This window comes from Chiloscyllium plagiosum, unplaced genomic scaffold (genome assembly GCF_037043375.1).
Source record: "Chiloscyllium plagiosum isolate Xiang-an unplaced genomic scaffold, Cpla_swu_hap1 HiC_scaffold_27, whole genome shotgun sequence".
Lineage (NCBI taxonomy): Eukaryota > Metazoa > Chordata > Chondrichthyes > Orectolobiformes > Hemiscylliidae > Chiloscyllium > Chiloscyllium plagiosum.
The window spans coordinates 46,301,585-46,325,287 of NW_028270165.1; the positions used below are offsets into that span (position 1 = coordinate 46,301,585).

Genomic DNA, 23,703 nt, shown 5'->3' on the forward strand with positions numbered 1-23,703 from the left:
CGTGAGTGCAGAGTGTCTTAAGTCTGTGAGGAGGTGCATGTGAGAGTGTGGGAGTGTGTGTGTCTATATGGGTGTGTGTGGGCATCTGTGTGCGCGTCTGTGTGTACCTGTGTCCGTGTGTGTTTGTGTAGGAATATATGTGTGTGTGTGTGTAGTGCAATGGTGATCACCTGTAATGTGACATGAACCCAATGTCCCGGTTGAAGCCCTCCCTATGGGTACCGAACTTAGCAATCAGCCTCTGCTCGGCCACTTTCCTCTGCTGCCTTTCCCGAAGTCCACCTTGGAGGATGGTCACCCGAAGGTCCGAGGCTGAATGTCCTGGACCACTGAAGTGTTCCCCAACTGGGAGGGAACCCTCCTGTCTGTTGATTGTTGTGCGGTGCCCATTCATCCGTTGTCGTAGCCTTTGCTCAGTTTCCCCAATGTACCATGCCTCCGGGCATCCTTGACTGCAACGTATAAGATAGACAACATTTGCTGAGTCACATGAGTACCTGCCATGTACAAGGTGGGAGGTGTTCCAACGCATAATAGTGGTATTTATGTCCACAATCTGACACGTCTTGCAGCGTCCACCGTGACAGGGTTGCATGGAGTTGTCCTGAGAGCCGGGCAGTTTGCTACGAATAATGATCTGTTTGAGGTTTAGCAGTTGTTTAAAGGCAAGTAGTGGAGGTGTGGGGAAGATCTTGGTGAGGTGCTCATCCTCATTGATAATGTGTTGCAGGTCACGAAGAACATGGCGTAATTTTTCAGCCCCTGGGAAGTACAGAACAACGAAGGGTACCCTGTCAGTTGCAGCATGTGTCTGTCTCCTGAGGAGGTCATTACGGTTCCTTGCTGTGCCACAGACTCTACTACCCTGGGGAAAAGACTTTAAGTACTCACCCTATCCATGCCCAGGGTAAATATTCTCAGCCTATTCAGCCTCTCCATGTAGCTGAAACCCTCAAAATCTGGCAACAGCCTTGTCAATCTTTCGAAGTATCACACATATTTCCTACAGCAGGGAGACCAGAACTGAACACAGTATTCCACAACTTATCCTCCCAACTCCTGTACTCTCTGCTCTGACCAATAAAGGCCAGCATACCAAACGCCTTCTTCACTATCCTGCCTACCTGCAACTCCAATTTCAAGGAACTATGAACCTGCAGTCCAAGGTCTCTTTGCTCTACAACACTCGCCTTAACTGTCAGTCCTGGCTGGATTCACTTCTCCTTATCAACAGCTCAAGGCCAGGAGCCGGAACATTTGAGGTCCTTTTCATGTATGGAGTTGTTTTTCTTATTCCTTGACTGTTGATATGGTAGTTTACTGGCCTTGTAAGTCTGCTGTTAGGTCGGTTTAACTTTACATTTTTTTTCTGCCTGTCTGCAAAGTCAGGCCCTTACTTCTTTGTTTCCCTGTGCTTTTATAGATTTCACAATAAATGTTAATTTTCCATTACACCAGCTGGGTACCTTTTAAATGCTGTAATTGTACCAGCCGCCACCACTTCCTCTGGCAACTCATTCCTTACACGCACCATCCTCTGAAGATAGGAGTTGCCCCTTAGGTTCATTTTAAATCTCACCCTCACCCTGAAGCTATGACCCATCCAGGAAAAAGATCTTGTCTATTTACCCTATCCATGTCCCTCCTGATTTTATAAAAGTTTGTAGGGTCACCTCTCAGCCTCTGGCGCTCGAGAGAAAACGGCCCCAGCCTCTTCAGCTCAAACCCTGACAACATCCCTGTCAATCTTTTCCGAACACTTTCAAGTTTCACAACATCCTTCCTCTAGCAGAGAGACCAGAACTGCATACAATATTCCAAAAGTGGCCTAACCAATGTCTGGTGCAGCTACAACATAAATTCAACTCCTATAATCAGAGGATTGGGAAAGTTTTCAAAACCCACAAAAGACAACTGGGAAAGAACGGAGGGGCAAACCGAACTTTTGCGGGTCAGCATGGCCATCAGGGCGGGGGGATGGGAATGAGGGAAGGAAGCTGAATGTGCTGGAGCCAAGGCGCAGGAAAAACAGAGGATGCATAACCGGCGTGAAGCTGCAATGAGGAATATTGCATGTGATGTACTTGCACCTGTTGCAGTTACTTGTGGGAATCAGCTGCATTTTAAAAATAAAAACAGAAAACCTAGCTACCCCTGACACAAAACTACGTGGAAGCCATTTTGTCACGAAGCAATGTTTGCAGTAAAATGTAGCCTGTTAACATAATGCTGTCTGAGCCCTGGCTAAGGAATTCTGTTTTGATAGCCTGACCTTGCAGCTGCAGGCTGTCTCTGCTCCTCGGGCCATTAGACTGTGCTGCTTCATAGAATCATGGATTGGTTCTCTCTGTCCCTTATCGGTAATTCGAGCCTAGCTGAACCTGCAGCATAAGATAACATTCAGATTTGTAGACATTAAGAAACGTAGGTCTGGACAACGTATGTGAAACCTACGACTGCCCCTCAGTTGCGTAATTAATGGAGATTGTGCTTGTGATTTACCATAAAACTTGTAACATTCTGTATTACATTAGAATACGTTTGACTCCCCATGGCAATGAATAAAGCTAGTTAATTGCTCAAGGTCTCCTCTCCTGACTGCTTTAAACGATTTGACACACGCGTTACTTTGCCCCAACAGTACTAATACATCGAAGGGAGAGAGAATTCCTCAAGTAGGGCACTCTCAGAATCTGGGACAGCCCTATTTCTGGTTTACTTCCTAATGAACAAACATTAAGCATTTATTTATTTCTGATTTTGTTTCATTTTTCTTGTTTGATTCCCTGCTGTGACTACACTCTGTGTCTGGATGGGTGACAGGCTGAGATTGTAGGTTTGCTTTCGATTGACTGAATGTTTACTTGCTCTGGAAGCTGTAAAAGAGGCGTGAAAGCTTCTGCAGAAGTCCAGCAAAGCTGAGGACAGACCGACATCTTACTCTGTGGGAACAGCGAGTTCAGAGGACAGAGAAATCAGGCCCTGAAACCCGAGCTGACACCAGACTACCGTGTGCTCAGTGCTTTGATGAGCAGTGCCAACCCTCTGCCTTTACCTCGCTTCCCATCTGACTCCCCCCTCAATATTCAGCATCCAATCCTTGCCATCTTGAAGCCAAGTCTCTGTAAGGAGTCTCAGACCATAATTATTCACTTCCAATGTGTGCATTTAATTCATTCACTTTTGTTACAATACGGCACACATTCAGACACACCATGTATCGTTTCAGTTTTTGTGACATTAGTATCCAGTTTCGATTGTTGGTCCATTGGTGACGCTGTTGCTTGGTGACGGTGAGGCTCCCCGACCCCGCCCGTCCCCCCGTGCAGACGTCACGCGGGGGCGAAGGCGGTTGGGAGGAGAAGTCGCTCGAGCGAGGAAGCGGCGGGAGGGCGGCCGTTAGGAAAATGGCGCCGTGCGGCCCGGGGCAAACACCTGTCACTAACCTTGTACTTGTGCTTTTTACCGTCACTGATTTTTTCGCCCTTGCGGACTAATCTAATTTATAGATTAAGGTGTACGTTATGGTGGATTGGCCATGCTAAATTCCCCATAGTGCCCCGGGATAGGCAGGTTGTGGTGGATAATTTAGCATGACCAATCCATAGTGCCCTGGGATGTGCAGGTTAGGGTGGATGACCATGGGAAATACAGGGTAAAAACAAGGACTGCAGATGCTGGAAACCAGATTCTTGATTAGAGTGGTGCTGGAAAAGCACAGCAGTGCAGGCAGCATCCAAGGAGCAGGAAAATGGACGTTTCAGGCAAATGCCCTTCATCAGGAATAGAGGCAGAGTGCCTGCAGGGTGGAGAGACAATTGAGAGGAGGGTGGGGGTGGGGAGAAAGTAGCATAGAGTACAAGGTGAATGGGGGTGGGGATGAAGGTGATAGGTCAGAGAGAAGGGTGGAGTGCATAGATGGAAAGGAAGATAGGCAGGTAGGACAAGTCATGGGGACAGTGCTGAGCTGGAAGTTTGGAGCTGGCGTGAGGTGGGGGAAGGGGAAATACAGAGTGAGGGGATGGATATGGGTGGGACACTCTTCAGAGGGCCAGTGTGGAATAGATAGGCTGAATGGCCTGTTTCCACATTGTTGGGATTCTATTGACTCTCCCCAAAAAGGAGCATTTTATCGGCATCTATCTTATCAAGCCCTTTTCAGAATTCTATTGGTTTCAATAAGATCACCTCCAGTTCATAGAGGTATACAGCACAGAAACAGACCCTTCGGTCCAATGTGTCCATGCCGACCAGGATTCCCAAACTAAACCAGTCCCACTTGCCTGCATTTGGCCCATATTCCTCTAAACGTTTCTATTCATGTACCCATCTGAATGTCGTTTAAATGTTGTAACTGTACCTGCATCTCCCACTTCCTCAGCAAGTTCATTCCACACACAAACCACCCTCTGTCAAAACAGTGCCCCTCCGGTTCCTTTTAAATCTCTCTCCTCTCACCTTGAAAGAATATGCCCCCTAGTTTTGAGCTCCCCTGCACGAAGGGAGAGCCCTTTGCTATTCACCGAACTTCACTCCTCATGATTTTATAAATCTCGATGAGGTCACCCCTCAACCTCCTTGTGCTCAGTGAAAGATGTCCCGCCCTCTCCTTATAACTCAAACCTTCCAGTCCTGGCAACGTCCTAGTAAATCTTTACCGAACCCTCTCTCATAGTCTTCTTCGTATTACAGGGCCACCCAAACTGTACCCAGTACTCTAAAACACCCTGTCTACCAGTGATACAACTTTCAAAGAACTACGTACCTAAACCCCACCTCCCCATATCTCGGGTTTGGAGAGATACGGGCCGGGTGCTGGCAGGTGGGACTAGATTGGGTTGGGATATCTGGTCGGCGTGGATAGGTTGGACCGAAGGGTCTGTTTCCATGCTGTATATCTCTATGACTCTATGTCTCTCTCTTTTACAACATGACCCATGGTCCTACAATTAACTGTACACATCCTGCCCTTTCTTGTTTTAGTAAAACGTAAAGCACACATACTCCCACACTCTCACAGACTTATACTCCAACACACTTTCACTTTACCAAGCATGCACACACTCTTACACGCACACTCACGCACAAACTCACATGCACACAATCACAGCAATCTAGGTTTGTTCAATATATCCTATCAGTTGCATGACACTGTGATCTTTTGCTATAAAATGTAATGTCTTTTATCCTGCTTCACAGCTACCCAATGAAGGAGCAGCACTCCAAAAGCTGGTGCTTTCAAATAAACCTGGTGTTGTGTGAGTTTTTAAATTTTATCCACCCTAGTCCAAAACTGGCACCTCCACATCGAGTGAACACAGCCCAAACGTCCCAGTGCTGCCAGGAAACTTTACAATGCTGATGAAATGACGCAATACCTGCACTCCTGAAAAATTTACAATTTCTAACGATACTAGCTACTCATTCACTGCTCGATCTGAAACACAACATTGGAAACTCAGTAAGTTCAGGTAACCTTTATTGCAATCCAGCTTTGTTACAGCTTCAAATCCCCCCAGCAAAAAAGGCAGAGAAAATGTAGCTACTTTTCAAACAGCTCAAGACCGAAGTACGCACACAAACCCCCCACAACTACACTTTCCTTACTATTGGTCACCACCAAGTTGTCCCTTTGTAATTAGATCCTTGGTACAGCCTTAACCTGTGGGAAGTATTGCCTCACTCAGTAATTTCAACCCGTATCCTGTATTCCAAGTAAGTTGGATGGGCAGTGTCGAGTCAACCACACTGCTGTGGGTCTGGAGTCACATGTAGGCCAGCCTGGGTAAAGAATGCAGCTGGAACAACTGAGTGAATCCTTTCCCACAACAGCAGTTTCCTCCCCTAAAAAGAATGTGAGTGAATCAGATGGGGGTTTTCTCCACCCACCCCCACCCCAACAAAAAATGGTTTCATCGTTAGATTCTGAACTCCAGTTTCTGACCAAATTCCAATTCCGCCATCTGCCGCGGTCGGATTCGAACCCAGCAGCCCCGAAACTGGTTTGACAGTCCAGTCGATAATGTCACTCGGCCGTCGCTGCTTCAGTACGTCCACAGTTGGGAGGAGCAGGTGAACGGCCTCTCCCTGGTGTGGAGACACTGGTGGGTCAGCAGCTTAAATCGAGCAGATGAACCCCGTCCTGCACTCGGGGCCCCTGAAGGGCCTCTTCCCCCTAGTGGAGCCGCTAGTGCCTCTGCAGGTGGCTCACTTGACTGAACCCCTCCCCACACTCTGAGCAGCTGAAAGGCCTCTCCCCCGTGTGGATCTGCCGGTGGGTCAGCAGGATGGAGGCCTGGGTAAAGGTCTTCCCGCACTCGGGGCAGCTGAAGGGCCTCTCCCCCGTGTGGATCCTCCGGTGCCTCAGCAGGGCAGAGGCCTGGGTAAAGGCCTTCCTGCACTGGGGGCAGCTGAACGGCCTCTCCCCCGTGAGGACCCGCCGGTGCGTCAGTAGGTTGGAGGAATTGCTAAAGGCCTTCCCGCACTCTGTGCAGGGGAACGGCCTCTCCCCCAAGTGGATCCGCTGGTGCCTCAGCAGGGTGGAGGCCTGGGTAAAGGCTTTCCTGCACTGGGGGCAGCTGAACGGCCTCTCCCCCATGTGGACCTGCTGGTGGGTCAGTAGGTTGGAGGAATTGCTGAAGGCCTTCCCGCACTCGGAGCAGCTGAAGGGCATCTCCCCCGTGTGGACCCGCTGGTGGGTCAGCAGGTTGGAGGAATTACTGAATGCCTTCTTGCACTCGGGGCAGCTGAAGGGCCTCTCCCCGGTGTGGACTCGCCGGTGGGTCAGCAGGGCTGAGGAATCACGAAAAGCCTTCCCACACACGGGGCAGTTGAAGGGCCTCTCCCCCGTGTGGACCCGCCGGTGGGTCAGCAGGGCTGAGGAATCACGAAAAGCCTTGCCGCACAGAGGGCAGATGAAGGGCCTCTCCCCCGTGTGAATCCGCCGGTGTATCTGAAGGTTGGAGGAATTGCTGAAGGCCTTCCCGCACTCGGGGCAGTTGAAGGGCCTCTCCCCCGTGTGGATCCGCCGGTGCCTCAGCAGGGTGGAGGAATTACTGAAGGCCTTCCTGCACTCGGGGCAGCTGAAGGGCCTCTCCCCTGTGTGGATCCGCCGGTGGGTCAGCAGGGCGGAGGAATCACGAAAAGCCTTCCCGCAATCGGGGCAGCTGAAGGGCCTCTCACCCGTGTGGACTCGCTGGTGGGTCAGCAGGTTGGAGGAATCGCTGAAGCCTTTCCCGCAGACATAGCAGAAGAACGGCTTCTCCCCGGTGTGGCTGCGCCGATGAGTCTCCAGGACAGACGGGACATGGAAACGTTTTCCACAGTCGCCACACTTCCACGGTTTCTCTACGAGGCAGGATTCCTCGGGTTTCTCCATGGCCAACGCTTCAGCCACACACAAATGCGTGTGGAGCCCCTCCTCACCGTGAATTTCTTTTTCCAGGGCGTATAACTGCTTCAGGCTCCACACTCAGTGCACTGCAACAGTAGGGTCTCTCATCCAGTCCCACTGATGCTGAAAACGTACTCAAACCGGAACCAAAAAGCTTTGCTCCTTCTCACAGAATCATAGTTGGAAAATTGTTGTCGTCCCGATGGAGTGAGTGACTGTCAGACATTGATGTCAAAGTGAGGATTGCAGACAATGGAGAGCCCTTCATCTGTTGATTTTGAAACTTCTGTCTTCAGATCGTCCAATACTCTGTTAAAAAGAGATTACAAAAGTCATCATTGTCAGTGCAGGGTAGAAATTCAGAACAAGGAATTCTACTTTCTGTGGAATATTCTTTTCTTTTGTTATTCCACAAAATTGAAAGCACCATCCCACTCTCTCTCTCCCCGTCTGTTCTCACTCCGCTCTAACTAACTCCCCTGAAGATGCTGATTCAGGATCTTACAGGGGCAGAAAAGCAAAAATGTCAAGACTAACGTCAAGATAAATCCACCTGAAAGTGAATATCTTTCACAACACTGGGATACTGCTGAGAGCGAGCAGGTCTGCCCCTCAGGTCCCTATTAAATCATTCCCCAATTTAGATTTAGCTCAAATTTAGATTTAGATTAGATTACAGTGTGGAAACAGGCCCTTCGGGCCAACAAGTCCACACCGACCCACCGAAGCGAAACCCACCCATACCCCTACATTTACCCCTTACCTAACACTACAGGCAATTTAGCATGGCCAATTCACCTGACCTGCATATCTTTGGACTGTGGGAGGAAACCGGAGCACCCGGAGGAAACCCACGCAGACACGGGAGAACGTGCAAACTCCACACAGTCAGTCGCCTGAGGCGGGAATTGAACCCGGGTCTCTGTCGCTGTGAGGCAGCAAATCTAACCACTGTGCCACCATGCCGCCCACAAATATATGCCCTCTAGTTCTGGACTCCCAAACCCAGGGGAAAAGACCTTGGATATTCACCCAATCCATGCCCCTTATGAACATCCATCAGACAATAGACAATAGGTGCAGGAGTAGGCCATTCTGCCCTTCGAGCCAGCACCATCATGGCTGATCATCCGCAATCAGTATCCTGTTCCTGCCTTATCCCCATAACCTTGGATTCCACTATCCTTAAGAGCTCTATCCAACTCTTTCTTGAAAGTATCCAGAGACTTAGCCTCCACAGCATTCTGGGGCAGAGCATTCCATACACCCACCACTCTCTGGGTGAAGAGGTTTCTCTTCAACTCCGTTCTAAGTGGCCTACCCCTTGTTTTTAAACTGTGTCCTCTGGTTCAGGACTCACCCATCAGCGGAAACATGCTTCCTGTCTCCAGAGTGTCCAATCCTTTAATAATCTTGTACATCTCAATCAGATCCCCTCTCAGCCTTCCAAACTCAAGCGTACACAAGCCCAGTCGCTACAATCTTTCAGCGTAAGATAGTCCCGCCATTCTGGGAATTGACCTCGTGAACCTATGCTGCATTCCCTCAATAGCCAGAATGTCTTTCCTCAAATTTGGAGACCAAAACTGCGCACAATATTCCAGGTGCAGTCTCACCAGGGCCCTGTACAGCTGCAGAAGGACCTCTTTGTTTCTATACTCAATTCCTCTTGTTATGAAGGCCAGCATGCTATTAGCTTACTTCACTGCCTGCTGTACCTGCATGCTTACTTTCATTGACTGATGTACAAGTACACCTAGATCTCCTTTACCTAACTTGACTCCATTTAGGTAGTAATCTGCCTTCCTGTACTTGCCACCACAGTGGATAACTACACATTTATCCACATTAAACACCATCTGCCATGCATCCGTCCACCCACCTAGCCTATCCAGGTCAACCTGTATTCTCCTAACATCCTCCTCATATTTCACCCTGCCACCCAGCTTTGTGTCATCAGCAAATTTGCTAATAATACTTTTAATACCTTCATCTATATCATTAATGTACATTGTAAAAAGCTGCAGTCCCAGCACTGATCCCTGCGGCACACCACTGGTCACTGCCTGCCATTATTCTTACTTTCATTATCACTATTCTTTGTTTCCTGTCAGCCAACCAATTTTCAATCCATGTCAGTATTTTGCCCTTAATACCATGTGCCCTAATTTTGCTCACTAACCTCCTATGTGGGACTTTGTCAAAGACTTTCTGAAAGTCCAGGAATACTACATCCACTCGATCTCCCTTGTCCGTCTTCAGAGTTACATCCTCAAAAAATTCCAGAAGATTAGTCAAGCATGATTTCTCCTTCATAAATCCACACCAACCCTGACCTATCCTGTTACTGCTATCCAGATGTGTTGTAATTTCATCCTTTATAATTGACTTCAGCATTTTTCCCACCACTGAGGTCAGACTAACTGGTCTATAATTCTGTTTTCTCTCTCCCTCCCTTCTTAAAAAGTGGGACAACATTAGCCACCCTCCAATCTGCAGGAACTGATCCTGAATTTATAGAACATTGGAAAATGATCACTAATGCATCCACGATTTCTCCCAGTCTACCTGCATGTTGAAATCCCCCATAACAAGTGTACTAATATCTTTGGGACAGGCCAATTTCAGCTCCTTATTCAACTTACACACTACATCCAGGCTACTGTTTGGGGGCCTGTAGATAACTCCCATTAGGGTCTTTCTACCCTTAGAATTTCTCAGTTCTCGCCATACTGACTCTACATCCCCTGATTCTAGGTCCCCCCATGCAAGGGACTGAATATCATTCCTTACCAACAGGGCTACCCCACTCCCTCTGCCAGTTAGTCTGTCCTTATGATAGCACGTATACTCTTGAATATTCATTTCCCAGGCTCTGTCCACTTGAAGCCACATCTCAGTTATCCCCACATCATCGTAACTGCCAATTTCCAAATGAGCCTCAAGCTCATCCACTTTATTTCTAATGCTTCGTGCATTCATATTTAATATTTTTAATTTGTTACTCCCCTCACCCTTCCTATCAATCCCTATTTCACTTGACCTTACGGCATGATCCTTTTCTTTTGAGTTTTCTGCTCCATTGATTCCATTGTCTTTCTTGACTTCTCTTGTTCTAACTTTCTTCTTAAACTTCCAGTTTGTCCCCTCTACCCCCCCACCCCCGCTAATTTAAACGCAGCTGTGTTGCAGTGGCAAACCTACCTGCCAGAATGCTGGTCCCCCACCTATTAAGTTGCAACCCGTCCCTCTTATATAATTTATCCTTACCGCTAAACATCAGCCTCTCATGCTCCAGGGAAAATATCTCTGGCCTATTCAGCCTCCCCCTGTAGGTCAAACCCTCCAACCCTGGCAACAGCCTTGTAAATCTTTTCCAACTCCTGTCAAAGTTTCACAACATCTTTCCTCTAGCAGAGAGACCAGAACTGAATGCAGTATTCCAAAAGTGGTCTCACCAATGTCCTGTACAGCTGCAACATGACCTCCCAACCCCTGTACTCAATGCCCTGATCAATAAAGAAAAGCATCCCAAACGCTTTCTTCACTATGTTCCTGAGACTCTGCTCTCAAGGAAGTATGAATCTACACTCCAATATCTCTTCGTTCTACAACTTAACATTTGTATAAGTACGTGAATAGGAAAGGTTCAGAGGGATATGGCCCAATCTAGGTGGGACTAGCTTAGTTTCTGAATATAGTCAGCATGGACTAGTTGGACTGAAGGGTCTGTTCCTGTGCTGTCTGACGAACTATTCTGGACTGGTCTTGAAACCATTTTCTTGCCTTCCCCCACAAACATCCACTTCTTCGTTGTTCCAAAATCAGATGAGTTCAGCCTTGAATATATTCAATGACCCTCTAACTGCAGGGAGACATTCCCACTTCTGAACTCAATTCCTCTTGCTAATATACCACTTGCCTTGCTGATTGCTTGATGCAACTGTCTGACAACTGGCAGTGACTGGTGTAGGAGGATGCTGAGGCCCCTTTGCACATCCACACATCATTCCTGATGAAGGGCTGGTACCTGAAACATCAACTCTCCTGCTCCTCGGATGCTGTCTGACCTGCGGAGCTTTTCCAGCATCACACTTTTCGACTCTGATCTCCAGCATCGGAAATTCACCTCCTTTCTGCTTTTTTTTCCATAGCAAAGGCTGTAACTTTACATTGTGGCACTCCATTTGCCATGTGTTTGCCAACTGTGATCTTCTCTACATCGTGGAGACTGAGCATAAACTTGGGGAATGGTTCGCCGAGCATCACAGCTGGGTCCGCAGAAGCCGACTGAACCTCCCAGTCACCACCCATTTTAATTCCCCTTCCCAATATGACCATCTTTGGCCTCTTCCATTGCCACAACAAAGCAAACTGCAAATTGGAGGAACAACACCTCATCTTGTGCCTGGGCAGCCTGCAGCCCTGAGGATCAACATTGAGTTCTCCAATTTCAAATCACCTCCCTTCACCACTCTGGAAAAAGGTGGTGAGAAAAGAGAGTAGCGTGCTCAGAGATGTTGGACAGGGGAAGGGCATTGCAGTGTGGGGTGAAGCTCAATCTTCATTCAGAGAGAGAGAGGGGAGCAATAGCAGCTTCAGAAGCTCATGGTCCAAATTCTGCATTTAGACAATGGGGGGGGGGGGTCTGACAGGCAGGAGGACAATTCCAACTCTGGACTCCTCCCGTGGGTTAAACTTGTATGTCTGATGATCTTGCTCTATGGGTTATTGACTGTGTACATTATACAACTCACGGTGGTGCCTGTTCAGTCGCCGACTTTCTCCTGATGGCTTGGTGGCATCCCCACCTCCAACAACGAGGTCAAAGGGTTAGCGGCCGGTGTCTTATTTGTCAGGAATAAAACCCTGGAAAAGGCTTGCCTTGCACTCTGGGTAGAACTCCCTTGGCGGAAGGTCCCTTTGAGACACTTCAACTGGACTTCATTGAGTTGCAGAAATGTCAGTGCTATAAATATGTTTAGCTTATTGTTGATGTTTTTTCTAAGTGGATTTAAGCCTACCCTTCCCCTAACACTGCTGCTGAGACTATGGTGAATATTTTGCTGAAGGAAATTATTCCCTGCTTTGGTATACCTGCATGCATTAGCTTGGACAATGGATCGCACTTTGTTGGTAATAGTAATGAAGAACTCTTGATGAAGTACAGATTTGAGACGGCCCAAGGAATTCCTTATGAACTCAAGTTGTAAGCCTCTCTTAGTTCATCCCGGAGATCGTACCTTTGGTAGTCTGGAATTTTACAAAAACTCTTGCAGACAGTTTTAGTTTAATTTTAATCATCCCCTTCATGTAACAGTGATGCTATTAGTACAACTTAACACTGATACCTATAAGCCAGGTTCACTGGATTCTAATAACCCAGGAGAGTAGGACATTGTTCTCCCTTCAAGAGCCCTGGCAGGCTACTCTGTTGTACTATCACAAACAGACTACCTTTATAGCTGAAAATGTGTTGCTGGAAAAGCGCAGCAGGTTAGGCAGCATCCAAGGAGCAGGAGAATCGATGTTTCGGGCATGAGCTCCTGCTCCTTGGATGCTGCCTGACATCCTGCGCTTTTCCAGCAACACATTTTCAGCTCTAATCTCCAGTCCTCACTTTCTCCTCGAAGACTACCTTTATACACAAGTTTACAAAGGCTATACTGTCACAAACACAAAAAGTTAACAAAAGCACTGCATGTTCTGAACTAGACAGATAATAGTGAAGGACAATAATTCAAGGGAGAAGTCAATTTGTAACGAGTTTCATTTTGAGGTCAGAATCAAACATTGTTATTAATTTCACAAAGGAACAGCCATGAATGTTATCACTTGGTGTCCTGTTTATACAGATTCACTGATGTTCAGGCAAACGTTCTTAATTGTCTTACTCTCCCTGTCTATTTTCTATTGTGCAGCAAATGTGTTATATAATTCAAAATTAAACATTTTAGTCAAAATGTTTAAGGATAGGTTTTCCTCCTGCCACCTGTTTGCTGAAGTCCTGAACTGCAGGGTCGTATGAGAATTGCTTTCATGGAACCAGCTATGGGTGTGCATGTTCCACATAACATCTCCTGCCTATTTGAGACTTGTCTCACCCACTCCTGTAAGACAAAGGGGCCATATACCTCCTGCAGGTTCGGTGGGTTAGCCATGGGAAATGCAGGGTTATAGTTTCATAGTAATAGAAGCAGGAATAGGCCATTTGGCCCTTCCAGCCTGCTCCGCCATTCATTAAGATCAGGGCTGATCTATCCATTATCTGAGCTCCTCCTCCCTGCATTGTCCCAGCTACCCTTAATTCCCAGACTCAACAGAGACACTCGGCCTTGCAGCTGTACTGCTACCTGATAAACAAATTATTTCCTTGCATGGGAATATCCTTCTCTTTGCAAGGACCTATTGTACACATCAGCTACTAACCAACACTGTCCAGACACTACGTCGCTGGGCAAAGTGACTTCGTTGCTCAATATCCTGCAATTACCAGTTTGCTAAGTGTTAAATGACTGTACCCTATATAATCACATAACTCTCTGTTTCTCATCGGAGTGACTTGTGAGTATTAGGTCGACTTGGCTCTCCCCGTGAGCTCCCGAATAAACAGTCAATAACTCAAGGTTTGTGTGTCATGATTACTTATCCAATACTTATCGGACTACTACGAGCAAGTCACCCACAGCATAATCCACTTCCATCCCGAACATGGATCAAGACACCATCCTTTTTTGCCAGACAAGTAAATGTGTCAAGCTCAGGAATCAAAGCCTGTCAAACATTAATAGACACAGATCTAAACCAACCTTTTCCAGAGTCTGTCCCTTCACCTCGATTGACTTTCTTTTTCCCTCAGCTCCTACAAACCAACAGCTGAACCCAAGGATGAGTAAAGAAATGGGAAAGGGGACGAGAAAAGAGAGTGCCGTACTCCCAGATGTTAAACAGAGGAAAGAAGTTGCAGGCTGGACTGAAGCTCAATCTTCATTCAGAGAGAGAGGAGCAACAACAACTTCAGAAGCTCATGGTCGAACTTCCACATTCAGCCAATGGCGGGGGTTTTAATTGGCAGGAGGACCAGACTCCTTCCGGTCCTCCTGGGATTCCCAAAGGTTGGTCGCACCGTCCATCAGAACGACGAGGGGCGGGGCCCCATTCCGATCTCACACATGCGCACCATGAACATTGCACACAGCAGATAGAGCAGTATCTGGATCGCATGGGATTTTGGGTAGTACATCAGCCATGAAAGAGATGAAATCAAGAGTCCCACATGCCTTCTTAACCGTCCTTTTTCATGTGTTCCTGACGTACACGCCAGGAGCCAATCTTTAATCGATTTTCAATTGATCCACTGAGTGAAACACTACAGGTGTTTAACTCGAAACTCTATTTCCAATTCAGTGTCAGTATATCGCTCTTTATCCGCCCTCAAATAAGGACCAAATCAAAGCCCGACGTCTGTTCCACCTGAACGTCAATTTTTTTTTAGTTTGCAGATTCCAACCATTTATTAAAAGTTATTCATAGTACATGAGCATTGCTGGCTGGCCAGCATTTAGTTCCGCTTGAAAAGGTAATGCTGACCTGCCTTCTTCAACTGCTGTGGTCCACACGCTGTACGGTGACACATAATGTCCTTACGGAGGGTATTCCAGGATTTAGACCCAGAAACACTGAAGGAACAGCTATATATTTACAAGTCAAGATGATGAGTGGCTTGGAGGGGTACTTGCAAGAAGTTGTGTTCCCAAGTATCTGTTGCCTGATCCTTCTAGATGGAAATAGTTGTTGGTTTGGAAGGTATTTTTTAAGGATCTTTGGTGAATTTCAGTGTTGTGTCTTGTAGATCATACACACTACTGCTTCTGAACAGTGGGGCAGAGGGAGTGGATGTATGTGGAGATGGTGCCAATCAAGCAGGCGACTTTGTCCTGGATGGTATCAAGCTTTTTGAATGTTGTTGAAGCTGCACCCATCCAAGCTGGTGGGAGAGTATTCCATTACACTGCTGACTTGTGCCTTGTAGAAGATGGGCAGGGTTTGGGGAGTTTGTCGCCTCAATATTCCTGACCTGTTGCCTGCTCTTTGTTGCCATTGTGTCTGTTGTTAGTCAAGTTGAGTTTCTGGTCAAAAATGTTGATAGTGGAGTGTTTCGTGACAGTAACACTGTTGAATATCACGGGCCGTGGTCAGGTTATCTCTTTTGGGGATGAGTCATTGTTTGGCATTGGCATGGCATACATGTTACTTGCCACTCATCAGCCCATTGGATATTGTTAAGATCTTGTTGCATTTAAAACTGAACTGCTTCAGTTTGTGAGGAGTTGTGAACCGTGCTGAACATTGTGCAATTATTGGCGAATATTTCCACCTCTGACCTTATGATGGAGGAAGGTCATTGATGAAGATGGTTGAGCCTAAGACACTACCCTATGAATTCCTGCAGAGACGTCCTGGAACTGAGATGACTGACCTCCAACAACCACAGCCATCTCTCTATGTGCCAGGTATACCTTAATAATTAAGATACACAACAATTATTTTAAAACAAATTGAAGGAATACATACGAGACACCCCTCTTCCGGGAGACTCCAGTGAAAGTTTTTCTGTTCCAGAAACAACCTAAGTGTTGACTGTCATCAACCTTTTTGATGTTGGCCAGCCACAGCTCCCCCTGTCTATTCCCCCCCATCACCCACAGCTCCCACTGTCTATTCTCCCCCGCCATCCACAGCGCCCCTTATCCATTCTCTCTCCATCTGCAGCTTCTTGTCCATTCTCCCTCTATACTCCAAACACCCTGTCCATTCTCTCTCACGTAACTCTCTGCAACCCTGTCATTTCATTCCTCACCCTCTGCCTTCTGACCAGTCTTTCTACACACCCTCTGCCCCCATCTATTCTCTCTCACCCCACCCTCTGTCCCATTTCTATTCTTCCAGGCCCCCACCATCTCCTCTCCATCCATTCTCTCTCCCTCCCCCCACCATCTGCCACCCCCGCCCCTTCTCTCTCCCCTGTTGTGGGGAAAAACACCAGGCTCGGATTCAGAATTGAGGTTCAATGACAGAGTTTATTGCACAAGAAAATACCGGGGCTCCGGGGAGAGAAAGACACCCAGTGTCAGCTGCAAGACTTCTCTCGACCCGGAGCACAGGTCAAGAAACTTTTATACATCTTGTGATACAATCGGTCAGGGATGAGATTATTGTCTTTGCAACATGATTTGTTTATGGTAATCATTGTAGAATCGTTGATAGTTTCGGTACAGTCTTTGTCAGTTGAGGCACAGCCTTTGTTAATTTCCGCACAGTCGTTGTCAGTTTCAGTGCAGACATTGTCCATTTCAATGTCTGCATGGAAATCCATTGTTGTAGTAATGGGCGCTAATTGCTCTTCCTGAGAAGGAGGATTCCTGCAGCCCTGGCTATTAGCATTTGGTATTGAGTCTGTATCAAGCTGTTCGCACTTCTATAATGGGTGTTGGCCGGACCCACACACATCGGCGGGCAGTGTTCATTACTCATGAGTATTCTCTCCCCCACCCGCCTTAAACTAATCACCTGGGTTGTGAGTCCGTTGTGCTGGCATTCTGGTGGCCCCAGGCAGTGTCTGTATCAGCTCTGCTGTTTCTCTCCGTATTGTGATCCGGTGGCCATCTTGTGTGTCAAGTTGACCAACTGATGGCTCAGTGGTCATCTTGTGTATCCGTGTGCCTAGTATCACCCTGCCCTGTGCCATCTCCCACTTCTCCGCCACGCCCAAACTCTCTCCCCCGCCCAATCTCTCTATCAACCCCACTTATTCTCTCTCTCTCTGTTCCCCTCCCCACAGTTTCTCTCTATCCCCTCCATTTTCTCCCTCTCTGTCCTCCATCCATTCTGTCTCTTTTCTCCACAGCCCCCACCACACCCGTCCTTTCTCATGCCTCGAACCAGCTTTGACCGCTGTATTAAGCCCTTCAAAAGGACACACACACACACACACACACACACACACACACAGAAAATGGATGGTGATGACTCTACCTGGGAGTTGGGAGTGGTGAGAAATGGCTGATCTTCAAAATTGAGAATACCTAAAATGATATCTTCAGAAACATCGTTAAAGTCCGAAAGCACGTTTAAGTTTTTCAAAGAGCTGTTGAAATCTTTCTAAAACTTTCACTGAAATAAGCACAGTCACGCCACAGCTCAGGAGAGGCTGGGAGGTGTGAATGGGCGAAAGTGAGGACTGCAGGTGCTGGAGATTAGAGTGGTGCTGGAAAAGCACAGCAGGTCAGGCAGCATTCAAGGCTTTTGTCTGAAACGTCGATTTTCCTGCTCCCATGGATGCTGCCTGACCTGCTGTGCATTTCCAGCACCACTCTGATCTTTACTGTAAAGGGTGAATGGTTAAGTTGTTCCAACTATCTAGAAATAGCGTCACGGAGCACAGAAACATAACCTTCGGTCTATGCCGACCAGATATCCTGAATTAATTTCGTGACCCATTTGCCAGTATTTGCACCTTATCCCTCTGAATCTGTCCGATTCATATCCCCATCCAGATGCATTTTAAATACTATCATTGTACTAGCCTCCACCACTTCCTGTGGCTGATATGCACCACCGTCTGTTCAAAAAGGTTACGCCTCAGAAACCTTTCCCCTCTCACCCTAAATCCATGCCCTCCAGTTCTGGACTCGCCCCCCAACGTGGTGAAAAGACATACAAAAGTTGAGCATCCAGATAGAATGCAAAAGCAATGAAGTGTCGAACCACAGCGAAAAAACAAATTGTAGCTCAACCCCTTTTTTGTCCTATTGGCATTTGGACTCTTAAAATCTGACAGGAACACCAGCATCCCCAATGAGCATACTGCGCATGTTTTCCGGTGTCAGTAACGCAGTGCACATGCCCACCGGTGTCAGCCAAATTCACGGCATGCTCATCGCTTTCCACAAAAAAAGGCCCGCGACCTTCCTTTGATGGCCCAATAGGAAACCCTGGAGGACCGGGAGGATACTGGTCCTCCTGCCAATCAGAGTCACTGCATTGTCTGAATGCGAAAGTTGGACCATGAGTTTTTGAAGCTGCTACTCCTGCTCCTCTCTTTCTGAATCAACATTGAGCTTCACCCAGACTGCAAATTCCTTCCTCTGTGAGTACAGCACTCTCTTTTCTCGCCCCCTTTTCCATTTCTATTTCTTTCCGGAGTTCAATTGTTGGCTTGCAGCAACTGAAAGGAAAGGGGGTGAACCCAGGGAGGGAACAGGCTCTGGAAAAGTGGTTCAGGTCTGTGTCTCAATTGGCAAAATAGACAGGCAGGAGGATGGAAGGACACAGCAAACAAGGCAGCATCAGGAAGTGGAGAAGTCGATGTTTCGGGTGTAACCCTTCCTCAGGACTGGGGATGGGTGCTGGGGCCCGGGCCGGGGGCTAAAGTGGGGATAAGTGAAGACAGGGAGAGGGTACGGCCTGATGAGTCAATGGGTGGAAGAAATCGGGTTAGTGAAAGGGAGAAGTGGAAATGAGGAGCACGGGGCTGAGAAGGGAGTCGGGGGATGGAAAGGGAGGTTATTTGAAATTGGAGAACTTGATGTTGAGTCCTACAGGCTGTAGGCTGCCCGGACGGAAGATGGGGTGTTGTTCCCCCAATTTGCAGGTTGGTTCGTTGTGGCAATAGAGGAAGGCTAAGATGTTCTTGTCAGAAAGGGAGTGGGAAGGGGAATTAAAATGAGTGGTGACTGGGAGGTCTGGTCAGCCTCTGCAGACCCAGCTGTGATGCTCGCCAATCTGTTCCCCAAGTTTACGCTCGGTCTTCCCAATGTAGAGAAGACCACAATTTACAAACACGTGGCAAATGCAGTATCTCAATGTGAAGTTATAGCCATTGCTGTGAAAAAAAAGCAGAAAGGAGATGTATTGTTTAAATGGTGATATATTGGGATGTGGAGCAAGTGAGAACTGCAGATGCTGGAGATCAGAGTCAAAGTGTGGGGCTGGAAAAAGGCAGTAGGTCAGGCAGCATCCGAGGACCAGGAGAGTCGACATTTCGATCCCGAGTCCTTCATCAGGAATGATGTGTGGATGTGTAAAGGGGCCTCTGCATCCTTCTACACCAGTCACTGCCAGTTGTCAGACAGGTGCAGGTGAAGAGCTTTTGCCTGAAATGTCGATTTTTCCTGTTCCTCAGATGCTGCCTGACCGGCTGTGCGTTTCCAGCATCACTCTAATCTCGACTCTGATTTCCAGCATCTACAGTCCTCACTTTTGCCTGGACAGGTGCAGCAAGCAATCAGCAAGGCAAGGGGTATATTAACAAGAGGAATTGAGTTCAGAAGTGGGGATGTCTTCCTGCGTTAGGGGGTCATTGAACATTATTCAAGGCTGAGTTCATCTGATTTTTGAACATCAAAGAAGGGGATGTTTCTGGGGGAAGGCAAGTAAATGATTTAACACCAGTATAGAACAGTTACAGAGTCAGACACCAACAGAACCAGACCCTTTAGTCAAACTAGTCTAAGGCCGACTATATTCACAAACTAAACTAATTCCACCTACCTGTGATTGGTGCATATTCCTCCGAACCTTTCCTATTCATATACTTATCCAAATGTCTTTTCAATGTTGTTACTCAACCTGCATCCACGTTCATTCCACGTACAAACCACTCTGTGTAAAAAGAAAAGTGCCCCCCCCTGCCTTTTTAAAATCTTTTCTCCACTCACCTTCAAATTTGCTGCCTAATCTTGAAACCCCCACCCCACCTTAGGGAAAGGATACCCAGCGGTCACCTGATCTCTGCCCCACTTGATTTTATAAACCTCTGTCAGGTCACCTCAAGAACGTCTCCATCTCAATCTTAAATATCCTCGGTGACCTGGCCTCCACAGCCTTCTGTGGCAGTGAATTCCATAGATTCACCACTCTCTGGCTGAAGAGGTTTCTCCTTACCTCCATTCTGAAAGGTCTTCCCTTTACTCTAAGGCTGTGCCCACTGGTTCTAATCCCTCCAACCAATGGAAACACCTTTTCCAAATTCCACTCTGTCCAGGCTGTTCAGTATTCCTTGTTTCAATTAGGTTCCTCCCCCCCCACACACACACACACCAAAGGGCCTGTTTCCGTGCTGTATGACTCTAATCTTCTTCGATGAAAGCAGAAGTGTGATTGTGAAGGCTGGAGTTTCAGAGCAGCTTTCAAAGATGTTTTGCCCTTAATGGGAGCAGAAGTTACAATGAAATCTTGCATTTGTGAGACAGCAACTGAGTGAGTGAGTACATCTGAGGTTTTGGTAGAAAATGGGAATTCATTGCACTGTGGGGATGAAACGTTACCCTATCCAGTCATTTCTGCTGGTGAATGAAACCAGGCTCAAGATTAGGAGGAGTAAATTTAGGACAGAGATGAGGAGGAACTGCTTTTCCTGGAATGTTGTGAATCTATGGAATTCTCTGTCCAAGGAAGCAGTAGAGGCAGCTTCATTAAGTATATTCAAGACACAGTTGGATGGGTTTTTGCATGACAGGGGAATGAAGGGTAGTTGGGACAATGCAGAGAGGAGGAGCTGAGACAATGGATAGATCAGCCATAATCTTAATGCATGGTGGAGCAGGCTGGATGGGCCAAATAGCCTACTCCTGCTTCTATTACTCCGAAATTTTAACCCTGCATTTCCCATGGCTAACCCACCTAACCTGCACATCCCTGGACATTCTGGGCAATTTAGCATGGCCAGTCCAAATCCAGGCCAGTGAGTAATGTAGTGATGTGGAAAATGAACATAAGAGAATGATAGAGAGGGACAAGGAGAGTAAATGTACTAGCAATCAAAACTGGATACTAAACGTCACAAAAATTGAAACTAAAAATGGTGTGTCTGTATGTGTGCTGCGTTGTGACAAAAGTGAATGAATTGACTACACACATTGAAGTGAATAATTGCGATCTGACACTCCCTACAGAGACATGGCTTCAGGATGACAAGGATTGGATCCTGAATATTGAGGGTGTCCTCAAATGGGAAGCTAGGTAAAGGTGGAGGGTTGGCACTGCTAATCAAAGCACTGATCACAGGGTAGTCTGGTGTCAGCTCAGATTTCAGGTCCTGATTTCTCTGTCCTCTGTTGATCTCCCTGTTCCCTTCTGCACCTTCTGGAACAATAAAACATTCAGTCAATCAAGTCCCAGCTCACAATCTCCCAGCCTGTCAACCATCCAGGCACAGTGTAGTCACAGCAGGGAATCACACAAGAAAAATGATACCAAATTTGAAATAAACAGGTGCTTGTGTTTAATGTTTGTTCATTAGGAAGTAAACCAGAAATAGGGCTCTCCCAGGATTCTTATACTGCCCTATTTGAGGAATTCTCTTCCCCCTTATATCTAACTATTAGTACCCAGCTATGATTTACAACAATACTTACCCCAACAGAAGTAAGGCATCTGTTCTCAAATAGACAGAGACATACAGGATGGATATAGACATTTTCTCTCTCTCATGCGCGCACACACCACACACACATTCACTCCCGTGGACTTGTTTGTGTATGTTTGCAGAATTATATTTTCAGAGCTGGGCTGAAATGTCACTTTTTGTTATAAAACTTTAAGTTCTCTTGAGAAGGTGCCTTACAGGTAGTTCTGGGATTTGCATGTTAATGATGCCTGCAACCCAATCGAAAAGATGAAAGACTGAACAATCCAGGTTTGTTCAACATGTCATTTCAATGACATGGACACTGTCATTTCAGTGGCAGATCACTGTCATGTTTTTCCATAAATTCTATGTCTTATGACCTTATTCTTCACAACCACCTAATGAAGGAGCAGTGCTCCAAATGCTAGTGTTTTAAAAGAAACCTATTGGTCTCCAACCTGGTGTTGTATGATTTGTAACTTTATCCATTTTAGGGGGGATTTGCTATGCTAAATTATCCATAGTGTATAGGGATGTGCAGGTTAGGGTGGATTGGCGGTTCTAAATTACCCATAGTGCCCGGGGAGGGGGGTGGGCGTGGGGGAGATGTAAAAGAGATCTCAGGGGTAAAGTTTTTGATGGAGAGGGTGGTGCAGTTATGGAATGAGCTGCCAGACGAGGTGGTGGGGTCTGGTACAATTCCAACAGTTAAAAGGCATGTGGATAGGTGTATGAATACGAAGGGTTCAGTGGATCGGGACCAAGTGATGGCAAATGCGACTGGAGTCACAGAGATGTACAGCACGGAAACAGACCCTTTTGTCCAACTCATTCTTGCCGAACAGATAGCCAACCCAATGTAGTCCCAGCTGCCAGCACCCGGCCCATATAGGGGCCAAGTGATGGCAAATGTGACTAGATTAATTTACGATACCTGGTCAGCTCGGACAAGTTGGGCCTAAGGGTCTGTTTCTGTGCTGTATGACTCTAATTATCTTTGGTGAAAGCAGAAGTGTGGTTGTGAAGGCTGGACTTTCAGAGCAGCTTTCAAAAATGTTTTGCCCTGACTGGGAGCAGAAGAGTTTCACTGACGTATGTCGGTGTTAATGCCTTGATGTCTCAATTTGCTCCCACCTTCCTGGGGACGTTAACCATTTTGTTCCACAAATAGCTGCATTGCAGGTTACCCCATGAATTGACACACTTATGTTTGCTTCCCAGAATCAGACCTGCTCACTGCCAACTGTATCCCAGTGTTGTGGAGTTATCCAAAGTGCAGAGAGATGTCAGTCTTTAGGTTTTTGCTTTTCTGCCCCTTTAAGATCCTGAATCAGCACCTTCAGGGAATTAGTTAGAGCAGAGTGAGAACAGAGGGTAAGAGAGAGTGGGATGGTGCTTTCAATTTTGTGGAATAACAAAAGAAAAGAATATTCCACAGAAAGTAGAATTCCTTGTTCAGAATTTCTACCCTGCACTGACAGTGATGGCTTTTGTAATCTCTCTTTACAGAGTATTTGAAGATCTGAAGACGGAAGTTTCAAAACCAACAGATGAAGGCCTTATGCCCAAACTGTTGACTCTCCTGCTCCTCAGATGCTGCCTGACCTGCTGTGCTTTTCCAGCACTGCACTTTTCAAATCTGACTCTCCAGTGTCTGCAGTCCTCACTTTGACAGTCACTCAATCCATCGGGATTGCAACAGTTTTCAACTATGATTCTGTGAGAAGGAGCAAAACGTTTTGGTTCCTGTTTGGGGACGTTTTCAGCATCAGTGGGACTGGATGAGAGACCCTACCGTTGCAGTGCACTGAGTGTGGAGCCTGAAGCAGTTATATGGCCTGGAAAGAGGAATTCACGGTGGGGATAGGCTCTGCACACGTTTGTGTGTGGCTGACGCTCC

The 23,703-nt window shown here is 47.0% G+C and overlaps 1 protein-coding gene across 1 annotated transcript in view; it reads right to left on the reverse strand.

Moving 5' to 3' along the window:
- The window catches only part of LOC148143875 (uncharacterized), a 202,918-nt gene that overhangs the window by 68,666 nt on the left and 110,549 nt on the right, over window positions 1-23,703 (reverse strand). Inside the window, exon 3 of the mRNA XM_087975277.1 lies at window positions 6,531-7,288. Within this exon, the coding sequence (XP_087831403.1) occupies window positions 6,531-7,288 (758 nt within the window). The remainder of the gene's footprint in view (window positions 1-6,530; window positions 7,289-23,703) is intronic.